The sequence below is a fragment of the Manduca sexta genome, chromosome 26 (assembly GCF_014839805.1).
Source record: "Manduca sexta isolate Smith_Timp_Sample1 chromosome 26, JHU_Msex_v1.0, whole genome shotgun sequence".
Classification (NCBI taxonomy): Eukaryota; Metazoa; Arthropoda; class Insecta; order Lepidoptera; family Sphingidae; genus Manduca; species Manduca sexta.
Window position 1 is genome coordinate 7,497,126 of NC_051140.1, and position 14,454 is coordinate 7,511,579.

Genomic DNA, 14,454 nt, shown 5'->3' on the forward strand with positions numbered 1-14,454 from the left:
TGAATTATTTAAGGCAGGTTTGCGTGGTTCTGATATTATTAAAGAGATTAAATATTTTCTGTTACTTAATACTATTATGGACTATAATACTGTACTCAGTTAATTTTATATGCGTGTGTAAAGGATGTTCTGTGTTGATATAAAAGGTAGGTGACGTAACTAATTCACGTTCTAAATTCAAACTTCAGTGAAGGAACTTTTTTGAGTCACTTTAATTATAATTAACGTAAACAGATTTACATGTTTTTGTGATGCATACAAAAAACAAGACAGGGAAATAACCTAGTACTGACGCAGTATGTTAAAGGTGTTTAAATGAATTAACTGGTAGGTAATAGGATATTTGTATCTATCGGGAACGACCTCCGTACATAGGGTTTGACCTGCATTAGTGGCCTATGTATTCCGCATTCACACTTTGGGATGATCCTACATCCGGCTTTTACAGGCCAGCATAATTATGTCGACTGGCGATGAACAATGACCTGCATTGGTGGCTTATGAGTGTCGCGTTCTGGGATGAGCCTACATCCGGTTTCTACAGGCCGGCATAATTATATCGACTGGCGATGAACAATGACCTGCATTGGTGGCTTATGAGTGTCGCGTTCTGGGATGAGCCTACATCCGGTTTCTACAGGCCGGCATAATTATGTCGACTGGCGACGAACAACCATTCTGATTCGACATTCTATCTAGGTCCCACCCCACTTACCATCAGGTAGTTCATACAGTGGGGTCGCTTTGTTGTGCCCATATAAAAGTTATGAGGATGTTTTCACTCAACTGAATTATGTCAACCCATTTCTGGTGAGTTCATTTCTTCTTAATTGCTATTTGAAAGGATCTCCTAGTGGACAGTAAATATACGTTGTTCCTGAATCAAGGAGATGACAAAAAACAGTTACCGTGTAACACGTTTTAAATGCTAATCAATTTTCGGATGTCACATATTTTGATTCCTACACCACACATAAATAAGGAGAACCGTTGCCCGTTAATATTGTCAACCAGAATATGTAAGAAGCAGCGCTCTAAGTACTTATAACCTAAAATAATTAAATATACACGTCTCCGATACAATAACAAATTTTGACGATTAAAACACAACCTGTATCAATTACTTCTGCCCTGTATATCTGACCCTCCTCTTAACATGGGGGTAGAGGGGTGCGACAAAGGGTGCGGGGTTGGGGCGCAAGGGGGTGAACATTTAGTCTCGCTACAAACCCCACCGGGAACGCATGTCGGTTTCCTTCGCGTAAATAATACAACGTGTATTGATGTGAAAAAGTGATTAAATTATATTCAATATGTTTTCGTTTAATGAAATAGTAGAGAAAAAATTGTGATGTGTGTAGGTTAGTACGGTTTTAATATTTGGATGATAGTTTAAAATTTTAAATGTGATGAATTTAGTTTGTATAATTATCGCGCAATTTTTCTGTTCCCAATTTATGATATCAAGCGGTCGTGTCCGGATGTTTTGCGATCAATGGGTCTACAGCAATTCTGTGCGAGCCGGCGCCCGGAGTGTTCAAAACGCCGCCCTTCTGCGCAAAGCGGCTACTGAGATGACATAGCCGCTTTGGCGCTATTGAATGGGCTATGAACTACCTTTTTTGTATTCTTTGCGGCTTCAGCTATCCCACCTCAAATGAATGCTTGCGGCTACTTCTTCGGCTGTCTCACCACTCGGTGAAAAGTAACAGTAAACAGCAAGTGAGACCTGCGGAATGATAAATCCGATCGCTTAAAACTGGCTCTACAAATTAACAAATTATATGTTAGGATTGAGTTTAAGAGTTCCACTGCCTGATAGATACGTTGGGTTGACATGGAAATCATCAAAATTGAGCTCTATTACATACACTATAAATATCAAATTGTTGACGATGGTTCGTTTACTGCTATATCGGGTACAATCACGTATTTTTCTTGATTAGAAATTTTGATTGTCTGACTGTACTGGACTTCAATGGTGTTATTAAGTACTACACCCTTAGAAAAGTGAGGCAACAAATATATTAAATTATCATTACTAATACCTATGTTATATTTGAAAGCATCGAAGACGTGATGTATGAAATATGTAGATAAAACGAAGAGGATGTTCAAGTTGGAACACTGCGGAACATATTCAATACCTTTAGACTCTGCTTACTCTTGCAATAAACAGACTATTATGATTATAATTACATGTACGTAAGTACACGTATTGTACGAGATAAAACGCCAAGATAATTGTTAATTCTTGCACAGCAAAACGTAAATAATGTTTATAATTTACCTAATATAAACGCATCGTATAAAGCTTTATCGTGTTCATCAGTTGACTTTAATAAGTGAGAAGTGCGTAAAGAAACACCTAAGTAGGCCGGCATGATTGTGTCGAATGGTATATAATCAACTCTAGCAATTCGATACTATATCTCCAATACCATATGATCACTATCTGTTGCCATTCGATACTCTATCTCCTAGTCATTGTGCTTACCATTAGGAGCAGTCTCTCGCGTCGAAAATAAAGAGAAATAAATATTTTGTTGAAAACCAGACAAAGTGGTGGAAAATCATGTTTCATTTAATATGATCTCGGGTGATACATTACTTCTTTATTAAATTTAGAAGTCTCTTTTAGTTTATGTTTTTAAAATAACTAAAAACGCCTAATATAATTAACAGTATTTTATTTTAAACCATATTGCAGTCAGTGTATAATATACATATGGAATTATTATATAGATCTTTTATAGTGTAATAAATATAATGAGGATATTGTGTGCTATTGTGCTAATTTATTACATAACTAATTGTCAGGATTTCGCTTTTCTTTCATTTCGCATTCGGATTTGAGATTTGTCTGTGTATCTCATATTATACATTATAAATGGGAAAGTTTGTGAAAATGGAAATGTTTGGATGTTTGTTACAAGTAAACGCAGAAATAGCTAAACGGATTTAAATGCAATTTGGCATACCGGAAGACCATGTCCAGGAGGAACACATAGGCTACTTTTTATCCTTGTAATTCGTTCTCATTAGAAATAATGGAATTTTTAACATTTCTAAATAGATGGCGCAGTTGTGTTACATGTAGCGCTATGAACACTGTCTGTGGGATTTTTGTCCAGAGGAAGTCTTACACGCGGGCAAAGATGCGGGCAACACCTAATACACTATATCCTAACGCGATATTACATCATACGTGTAGATTTATCCGATATGAAGGTTCTGGGCCGAATCTCGCGCAGATTTCTCTGATTTTCCTTATACCAGCTTTCACTTTTCGCGATGGTCATGTTCTGTCGTGATTTAGAGTTTTTTTGCAATTAGATGTCGGACTAATTACATTATTATATCCAGAGGTATAATACATTCTCATTAAAAAAAATCGTCAAGTTTTTTCTTTTGTATGAGTTCTAATTGTATTTTTGATATTGTCTCAGTGACAGATAACGTCATGCTTAAATTGCTATCTTTATCATGAACTTTTACACGCGCGTTCCATTAATCTACTTATTAAAATTCTTAACACTGCCATAATATAAAGCACTGTGTGAACACGCCACATGTTACTGTAGAAAAGTAAAGCTATTATCGAGTGCATTATGTAAAGTAGATGATCAATAATTTTGTCTTTTAAAAATATATTGATTAATAAATACTATTAATTACAAAATACTGTATACATAATTAAAAAGTTTATATATATTTGTATTTAATTTCCTATCTTGAATGTCGTATGCGGATTGGAGGTCGAAATTACGTTAAATTAGAAGCTCAGCTCGCAAAGCTGATATGTTTTATCAAACTCATATACCTACTAATATGTTCTATGTGATTTTCCTATGAGAGATAAGCTAAAAAACAAGCTTAGTTCTTCGTCTGTTACCGGCCTTCTATATGTATGTATAGTAAGTACGACACGCCCTGGTGTTACACGGAAGGAAAATATCAAAGTTCACAATAACGATTTACGAGTGGGGAAAGTCTGAGTAGCTGTGGTTGTAAGACGTGATCCGCCTACCAAATCGCTTAAAATTACAACGCATTAACAATATTATTTATGACAAATAGTGTATAAGCAAGCCTTATCTCTTTGGTTTACTCGAGTTTTCATTCGGGAGATGGTTAGTACGATTTCAAGGTCGTGCAATAAAATCATTGCGATTTTTAAAATTCGAAATAATATTTGTAATAGCAATATTAGAGTTTATTTTATTTTTATTTTTTTTGCACTTTACTTAATGCCAGAGGCATTCTCTACCAGTCAACTTGAGGTGGTGCAGAGATAGAACATAATAGGTGCACGTGAGTTTTAGACCGATACAGTGATAGGTATTTCTATACATACTCTCCCATAATGTTAATATAAGTTTGATAAGTGGAAATCTTAGCTGTTTCCCCCGCCTAACAAAAATCAGGAATAGTGCGAGCATTTTGAGAAAAAAATTACGACGCTACTAAATAAATGCGTTCAAAACCGTACTTAAAGTTTTTGAGACATGTTGTAAGTTTATTAGCCTGACAAAGGTCGGCTTATACAAACACACCGTATTTTTTTATGAGCGCTTTAGGCGCTCGCAACCCTTGGAAAATTAAGTGATCATGCTGAGGGCAACCCACTAACAGGTTACAAACCTCGGCAAAGGACGGTCACTGGGAGGGGTTGAGACATCAATGATTAGGAGTACTCATAGTATAGGAGAAAAGCGGCGACAGCCTAGTTGGTTGTGCAACGTACTGCCGAAACGAATTTCCGCAGGTTAAAATCCCAAGGGCACACACCTCTGACTTTTCTAAAAAAATTATGTGTGTATTCTTTGTGAATTATCACTTGCTTTAACGGTGAAGGAAAACATCTTGAGGAAACCTGCATACCTGAGAAATTCTCTACGGGAATTTTCAAGGGTGTGTGAAGTCTACCAATCCGCGCTGGGCCAGCGTGGTGGAATGAGGCCTAATCCCTCTCAGTACTAGAGGAGATCCGTGCCCAACAGTTGGACGGTATATAACACAGGACTGATATTATTATTATTATTATATTATAGTGTACATTTTCTATGTTTCAGAAACCGCCGTGTTAAGCCATAAAATGCAGGAAAACCTCTCATGACCTCGGAGCAACAGTGAACACGACAGAACACACCATGGCGTTGTTCAACAACTCCTTCACCAGGACCTACCATAGGCTATTCACAGAATTGGCCGGTAAGTTTTTTGCAAATGAATGAGATGAGCTTGCTGCTTAGTTAATATAAGGTTTTGCAAATGAATGACGAGAGGCACATGCCACTTACTCGATGGTAAGCGATACAACCGCCTATGTACACTAGCAACGTCAGCGATAATTTTGGACTGTATACTTATGTCCAAGTTAATATATTTAACTGAAATGATTATTACGGCGACTCACGTGTTTGGTACCTATAAAATATGTTTTTTTGGATAATTCAATAACGGGACGAGTAGTATGCAGCTCGTCTGATGGTAAGTGAGACATTGTCCATAAACAGTAGGAAAACCATCAAGAACATTGAATGACTGAAGCTAACACTTAGATGCACTCGCCATCCTGGGGCTTTATTCTCTATACCTACACTACTCTATATATATAATTTATTTTGACAGTACGTAATAATAACGTAACGCACCGCGTCGCGGTTAAGGCAATAGAAATTGGCATATATAATACAAGTTTGATCAAGCAAATTTCACGAAGATAACGTAACACCGCCGGGTTACGAGTTTATACTGTCATAGAGAATAAGGCTTCTGATATTATATTATACTTAGTAATTACACTGCCTGAAATATCCACGAATAACTACTTCAGGGCCCTTATTCTGTATGATAGTGTAAACGCGTAACGCGGCCGTGTCATGTTATCTTCGAGAAATGTGCGTGGAATGGTATTCTGTAAGCCAAATTTCTATAGTCCTAAACATGATGCGTTGTGTTACGTGCTTGTTACGCACTGTTAAAATAACGTGCGGGATAGAGAATAAGGCCCCAGGGTCTAATTGTATGTATGCGTGGAACGACACCGCTCTGAGGTCCGAGGTTCGAATCCCGGTTTGAGCTAAGTGATATTGGGTTTTCTGATCAGTATCAGCTCGGAGTCTAAAATTGGTGTCTGAAATGGCAATATGCTCGGCCCCTAACATGTTATAGAATGGAACACGTATGGCGAAAAGACCGAAGGAACGGAGAGTGCACCTGTGTGTTGCGCACGCACTTGTATACTTAAATATCTTCATCGGATTTGATTTTCGTTGAGGAATTTGGCTAGGAGGGATTTATTCGTTATTGGCATGCCTAGACTAAATCAATTGTAATGGCCATCCATCTACACCAATCTACACAGACATTGTAATATTACTTAAAAAAAAAATTAAGCGCATCAAGATCCAAAACCAAAATAAATAGTACTATTATATGTCCTCGATTTGATATACTATGTCAGGATATGATCTAAATCCATATCTTACATGTTTCGTAATTTATTATGCAATGGAGCAAGGGCACGCATACCTTAATTTAGATATACCGTGACAAATCTTTTTATGTAGAATAGCATCAAAAGCCAATTAGTTTGTTGTATTATTCACAACTTAATTAATTTATAAGGATTTATTATGTTTACACGAATGTTACACATTAAAATATATTTTTTTACAGATTTTATCGCGGTTTTGTATATTATAATTTTCTCTCGACATTTTGAAGACTTTGCAGCCTTCTTGGTCACGGAGGGGTCAGAGGTGTCGGCCGTTCGAAAAGTCAAAGTTACCATATCTATTTACATTTTACAATAATACAAAACTTTATAAAATACTGCGATGAAATCCGAAAATAGTTTTAATTCATAGCCTCATCTAATTTACGAAATTTGTATTTGTTCTTGTAGAGGCTATAAGGTTTATTTTAATAATTTTCCTGAGATTAAAATAATTTAAAAATCTGGACGGACTATGAGTCTTAATTCTGAACTTGAATAAAAAAAAAATGATTTCCTATACCTTATGATATCTGAAAATATCCATTATAGGTAATAATTCGATTATATTAGTTTTATAGAGATAATGTCCATTGTCCAATTAGCTATCGATGTGGCCGGAGGAATTTCAAGTGAATAATAAGAACCACGTGGTACTTGCTATTTACTAGTGGTAGGTTTGTCATATGTGAGAATCCGCCTAGGTACCACCGCAATGTCTATTTCTGCCACCAGGCAGAAGTCACTGTTGTATTCCGGTTTGAAGAACATTGTAGCCAGTAACTACTGGACATAAGACTTAACATCTCATGTCTCAGGATGGCACACGCAGTGGAATGCCAAACAATACTTCGTGATTCAAGGTGTTGGATGGTGTTTCTACTATTCATGGGTGGTCGTATCGCTTACCATCAGGCGAACGGCAAGCTCGTCTCGTCAATCAAATCAATAAAAAAAAACTTACAAACATTAGCAACAAAATTATATACATATTAGGTACGTAAATGCAAAACACTAAGCCTTGAACAACTGACACGGCCGTCACATTAATAATACGTTCGTCACATTAATTAGAATTGCGACTAATTTGCGTTGTATCATTGATTGTTGATATGACTTTGAAACGGACTTTTATTTTGAAGATGGCCTTTGTGTTTATGAACTATATTACTAGTGGCTTATCCGGATTTACACGCGTAGTATATATGCTTATTTACATACAAAACATAGATCAATTTTATACATAAACTAGTTTTAAATTCGTCAGTTGGTGAAAACATTGTGAATATTCGTTCGGTTAGTTTCGTAAGTTAGACAGACACGACGGGTGATTTTTTAAAATTAGAATGATGTATATTGACATTTTTAATTAATAAAAAAAATAGCATTAACGCTAAAATACAGAATAAATTATTATGTATATTTAACACTAGCTTTTGCCGGCGGCTCCGCTCGCGTTATAAAGTTTTTTAGGCTAAAGTTTACTGTTATAAAAGTAGTAGTTTCCCGGGAGCCTATGTTCTTCCCAGGGTCCCAAACTGTCTCCATACCAAATTTCCTCTTAATACGTTGGGTAGTTTTTGAGTTTAACACGTTCAGGCAGACAGATGCAGCGGGGGACTTTGTTTTATAATATATTTTTTAGAACTTTTTAAGAGGAACAATTCCGTCATACATCATTGTTGCATAACTCTAACCGTTTACGCAGCGCACGCAACGGAAGCTCTCATAACTAATAAATTGTTCCTGTTTTTGCAACATGTTTTATTACTGCTCCGCTCCTATTGGTCATAGCGTGATGATATATAGCCTCTATCACTCCACAAATAAAGGGCTATCCAACACAAAACAATTTTTTCAGTTCAAACTGGTAGTTCCTGAGATTAGCCATTACTGCTCCGCTCCTATTGGTCATAGCGTGATGATATATAACTTAGAGCACTCCACAAACGAAGGGCTATTCAACACAAAAAGAATTTTTCAGTTCGAATCGGTAGTTCCTGAGATTAGCCATTACTGCTCCGCTTCTATTGGGTATAGCGTGATGATATATAGCCTATAGCACTCCACGAACAAAGGGCTATCCAACGCAAAAAGAATTTTTCAGTTTGGCCCGGTAGTTCCTGAGATTAGCCATTACTGCTCCGCTCCTATTGGTTATAGCGTGATGATATATAGCCTATAGCACTCCACGAACAAAGGGCTATCCAACGCAAAAAGAATTTTTCAGTTTGGACTGGTAGTTCCTGAGATTAGCCATTACTGCTCCGCTCCTATTGGGTATAGCGTGATGATATATAGCCTATAGCACTCCACGAACAAAGGGCTATCTAACGCAAAAATAATTTTTCAGTTTGGACCGGTAGTTCCTGAGATTAGCGCGTTCAAACAAACAAACAAACAAACAAACAAACTCTTCAGCTTTATATAATAGTATAGATTAACTTTGAATATTTAATAAATACAACATTTACAAATACAGTAAAATGTTATTCAAACACAATGTAGAAGTCACGTAACTAATAATTCAGTGAACTGTTATTTATAATGCGGATATTAAGGAATTCTTGCATTTTGTTTTAATAAATTAATTCGTTTTCAAAACAAGTCCAGTTATTGTGTAGAATAATGCGCCTTATTACTCTATATAATTATGCGACCAATCATAATATCTGTTTGCCGAAGATAGGCCGAGCATCAGCTATAACACCTATAGGTGTCTATTTATATATCTATATTGTCTGTATTAGTAAAATTATATGCTTTTTTGAATAACATTTAAAACAATAATTTAATTAAAACATCTTTACCAAAAACTCAACTAAATAGAAACTGTTTATTTTATGAATATGGCTAAAAAGTTATTGTTGATATAAGTGAAGTAAGATATTAGATAGCTAAGAACCTATTGCTGATGAAGCTATTAGTGAAGTAAGTCTAGATAGATGTAGATAGATTGTTGACTGATGAGATGATCAATCCTCGTCAGTTGTCAAAATTGTGCCTGTTTTAAATGTTGTTTATTATCAAATTCCAGATCCCAGAACCAACGACTGGTTCCTCATATCCAGTCCTGTGCCAGGATTAACCACACTTGGCCTGTATTTGTACTTCACGTTGAACTGGGGACCCCGGTATATGGCGGACAAGAAGCCGTTTCAACTGCAAAAGACATTAGTCGTGTACAATTTCATCCAGGTTCTGGTTAGCTGCTATCTATTCCATGAGGTAAGCGTCTACTTTTATTTTTTATGGTAATGTTGGTGAATATCTGCTTCAAATAATATCTTGGGGTAAAATTATTTAATTCGAAAGAAATTAAAGACCACTTCGAACTGAACATAATTTAACTTTACGTAAGTTGCTCGTGGTAGAATATAGTTTATATTTGCCCGGATTGCGACCACCGCACATAAGGTGTTAAATCCCGCCATAGTGGCACACATAACTGTGTCACTTTCCGGGATCAGCCTGTGTATATCCGGTTCCAACAGGCCGGCATAATTATGTCGACTGCCGAAGGGTAATCATCTCTTGTCAGTCGACATTCTTTTGGAACTCACTCCACTTACCATCAGTGCAGTGTGATCATTTTTCCGTGCACGTATGAAAAAGACTTATGTTGACTTATTTGGTGTCTGTTTCGGTGGCGTAGTTGTATTGCATGCCCGGTACAACAGCGCTCTGAGGTCCTGGGTTCGAATCCCGGGTCGGGCAAAGTGATATTTGGGTTTTTTCTGCTCAGTATCAGCCCGGAGTCTGGAATTTGTGCCCGGTATGGCGATAGGCTCGCCCCCATCACATCATGGGACGGAACATACTTGGCGAAAAGTGGGTGCCCTAGTTGCGCTTCTGCATACCCCTTCGGGGATAAATGCGTGACGTTATGTATATATATATATATATGGTGTCTAATTAAAATTTAAAATCCTTCTCGTATATTTATTCATGTTTATTTAGTTTTGCTGGTCAAGGCACCGATACCAAATATTAATTTAATAAACGAATGTAAAGTTCAAAGACATTAAACTATATAGTTAGTTAGAGACCGGACATCATAGTCAAATTTATGCTCCAAAATTTGTTACCAATTGGTAATAAGTCGCTGTCTTATTTGAAATGTCCATATGATAAGATGGCATAGCATCCTACGATACTTATTAATACAAAATAATATATTTACATAATATATTCTAATATTAGCATTAAATGATATGGAATAAAATATGAAGAATTTCAAATTGATGTTTAGCTATTTCAGGGTAGATTGAGTAACCATCACATAGGCGCCAAACTTTATATGACAATCTTGCCAATGTTCGCTCTATGTATGTATGTATGTAGTATGATGCTCTTGCAAAAACGCATGACCTTGATATCACAGACATTTCTAAGTACAGGAAACAAGTCCTACAACTGTTACGTACCTACTCACAATTAATAATTATAATTAATCACATTCACCACCACATATTATAACATAAGATGTTGTTATGTTTTGTCACTTCTTATTATGTTTTATCCCTTTTGTCTGCTTTAAGTTTCTACTTATATACCTAAATAATATTAGTAACAAATATTATTATTTTTGCCGCTGTACTAATATATAAATTTGCATGCTGTGGTCTCCTGTAATTGAAGAGGCACGTCACATTGTTCATTATACCAATATTACGACATTGTATTTATTATAAGCCGTGTATCCTTTGTTGGAGGTCCTTAAATAAATAAAAATAAAAGAAAATAAAATAAAAATATATCCAACATTTAAATATATTATAATAAAAACTTATTTTAAAAATTACACTTTTAAATAACGAAATCTTATTTAAATCCGTTTTGTTGTTTATGAGAAAATCACCGATATACAAACATAATATATACATACAACAAGTCGAATGAAGGCACTGAAGAAGTTAGTAGAAACAAAAAATAACTTTTTTCGGTCGATCAACTTTTAAAGAGCTTCAATGTAGTATATTTTTTTACGTTAATTAAGTTTTTGGGGGATTAAGACGAGACCCAAACCATAAGGTTTGTACCATTGTTAGGTACCTAAGTAAACATACGCAGAACGTAAAACTTGTAATCAACCGCCTTTAACACAGAATCTAAGTTACTGATAACAAAGAATTTGTTAATTTTAAAGGTATCAATAACGTAAGAACTTCTTGACGGAGTCCTTTCTCAAGAACATTATTTTTTTAGCAATAATTAATTTCAAACATTTAAATATCGAATTGAAATTTCAAAGTAGGTCTAGTACGACAACTCTGACCAGCTGAATTACTTCTGATGACCTTCAGAAATTTACATGCGTGGATTATACATGTATTAATTAATATAATTGTCAATTTAAATGTAAATAGTAAAAGGCTAGTCATTGGAGTTTCCTTTTCCTCTGTTTCCACTGTATTTAAAATCTTCCTCTATATTTAAAGTTGATTTAAGCCAGTAGTTGAACACTAAGTATATGCAGCAGGGGCGAAGAGTGAAAATTTTAAAAAGATAACCCGATGCAAAAAATATTGCCTTAGTTAACACATCGTGACCAATTTAACAGAAAACGTAAATAAATTTAAAAGGGAAGCCGGTAGGAATCTGGTTGTATGGACGCTTCGCCACTGATGTGCAGTAAATTAGTAAATATTGCTAACTGCGTATTATGTTATGCAAAATAATATAGTACGGAAGTGTATTATTTTGCATATTATTTTACACATTAGAAATTATATTTAATTTATAAAAATGTTTCTTGCAAATGTTGCTCATCAGGGATCTTCACAGATTTTTTTTCCTCGTCTTACATCATGAAACAGCTGTTACTTTCGGTACTTTCAGACCCTCACGGAAAGAGCTTTGTAATATAACAAGCCTAAGCATAAGATCCATAGTGCATTACGCATCAATAATTCGTGCGTGTGAACGTTTATGGGCGGTGGTGACTACAACCAGATGATCCACTTGGCTTAACCAAGTCTTTAACTACGAATTCGGTTACCGTTTACTATGATAAATAAAATATTGTAGTGTTGGTTCCTTATTATATGCTCATTATTCCAGGGCCTCGACGCATGTTGGTTGAGGACTTACAGTTGGAAATGTCAACCAGTTGACTTCTCCAGGTCGCCGGAGGCTATGAGGGTAAGAATTTTAGTACAATGTTTAAGGAGTTTTGTTTTGATGTACCATTTGACAATTCCAGTAAAATACAGTATATATCAATTGTCTTAAATATTGACATTAATATTTTGAAACTTATACATGTGAATGTAAGACGATAATCATAGAAAATACATATTACAAATAAATACACATACTCACTTATATTCATATTCATACCTTACATAATATTGCAAGTAACAGGCCCTGTATCCCCTATGTAATCGATGGTCGAACATTTTTGGTACCAAACTATACACATAAGAAGTTAGATTTTTGAAGTCAATAACAAATAATTACGTATGTTTAAATTGCGTCGAGATTAAGATTTTACTAATTTTATAGCACAAAATACTATACCGATGTCTAGTTAGGACTTAGGAAAAAGGAATCGAATCAAATTAAAAAATACAGTATACTTAGTTCCACTAAGAATCCAACTATTAAAGCGAATTTTCCTGTAATCAAAATACTCATAATTTATCGTAAACACTAATCAGCATTACTTATACAAAGAATGTTCTTTATTAATGTAGGAAATCCCATTTGATTACGCTGCATTGTAATTATGATAGAATACGCTATGACGTTATCTTGTCATGTTAATGTATGGTTACTATTCGCCAGGCGTGAAGTGATAATGGTAATTATGTCGCTCCGTATGTTATCTCAATAAAATCATGAGGTATTATACTACGTATTACCTTAATTAACGGAAATATACATCAGATATTTGGCTAATCAAGAAAGTAAAACGCCGTTCACCCACTGTTACCTTGTTGGTTCAATAACTTCAGGAACTGTCATTGCTATAGTAGTGTAGTGTCTTGATACCAAGTTAATACATCTACGCGCCATCAACTTTGATCAGCTACAAAATGTTCACTGTCGCCTTGGCCATGATTCCACTGATGATTTGCAGACCGACCTCCTAGAAGCAATCAACAAAGTTTATTTTATTCCAAATTAGATTATTATATGTCAACTTAAGTAAAGTCCTTTTATGCTGTGGTATCTGTCGTATCGTAGCTATCACTCGTAAAAGAGACATCTACAAGGTTAATTAAAAATGGTAATTAACATAACATTATTATATTTTAAAAAATGACACTTCAGGTAGCCCAAGGCGTCTACATATACTTCCTGGCGAAGATGTCGGAACTGCTCGACACCGTGTTCTTCGTTATCAGAAAGAAAGATCGTCAGATCACGTTCCTTCACATGTACCATCACACAGTGATGCCCATGATATCTTGGGGAGCCACCAAGTACTATCCTGGCGGGCACGGGACTCTAATAGGCGTGATAAACTCATTTGTACACATCATCATGTATTCGTATTACATGCTGGCGGCGATGGGACCACAATTCCAAAAGTACCTGTCTTGGAAGAAACATATAACTACATTGCAAATGGTGAGTTTTTGGTAATAATTACTAATTAACTGGCCGTGGACCAAATCAAAAGTAGTGCAAGAGTAGGATACCAATTATTGCTTTAAATCAGATCGCATGTTATATTTTATTCATTGCCTTAAATAGATTATTGAGAACAATAAAATACAATCTGAATTTATTTAAACAATGACCCACTTTGTACTCTCTGTTTAAAATTATCATAAATTTTACTAAAACGTGCCATATTGCACTCCTCTGCAAACACAAATTTGGTTAAATGAAGACAGCGTCAAACAAGTTATGAAACTTTGCCTAAATTAGTTCCGTAGGTGTTTATCGATATTCTGTTTCTTTATTAGTAATCTTATTTATTGCAGATACTTTTATTTTAA

General features: G+C 35.4%; 1 protein-coding gene across 2 annotated transcripts in view; it reads left to right on the top strand.

Annotated features, from left to right (window-relative positions):
• Positions 1–14,454, top strand: part of LOC115453591 (elongation of very long chain fatty acids protein 7) — a 41,582-nt gene that overhangs the window by 24,033 nt on the left and 3,095 nt on the right. Inside the window, exons 1-5 of one of the 2 annotated variants that reach the window (XM_037443554.1) lie at positions 1,255–1,361; positions 5,076–5,214; positions 9,540–9,730; positions 12,566–12,646; positions 13,781–14,080. In XM_037443554.1, coding sequence (XP_037299451.1) covers positions 5,154–5,214; positions 9,540–9,730; positions 12,566–12,646; positions 13,781–14,080 — 633 coding nt within the window. In that variant the 5' untranslated portion in view covers positions 1,255–1,361; positions 5,076–5,153. Of the gene's footprint in view, positions 1–1,254; positions 1,362–5,075; positions 5,215–9,539; positions 9,731–12,565; positions 12,647–13,780; positions 14,081–14,454 lie in introns of those variants that run through there. The other variant, XM_037443553.1, reaches the window with a different exon arrangement.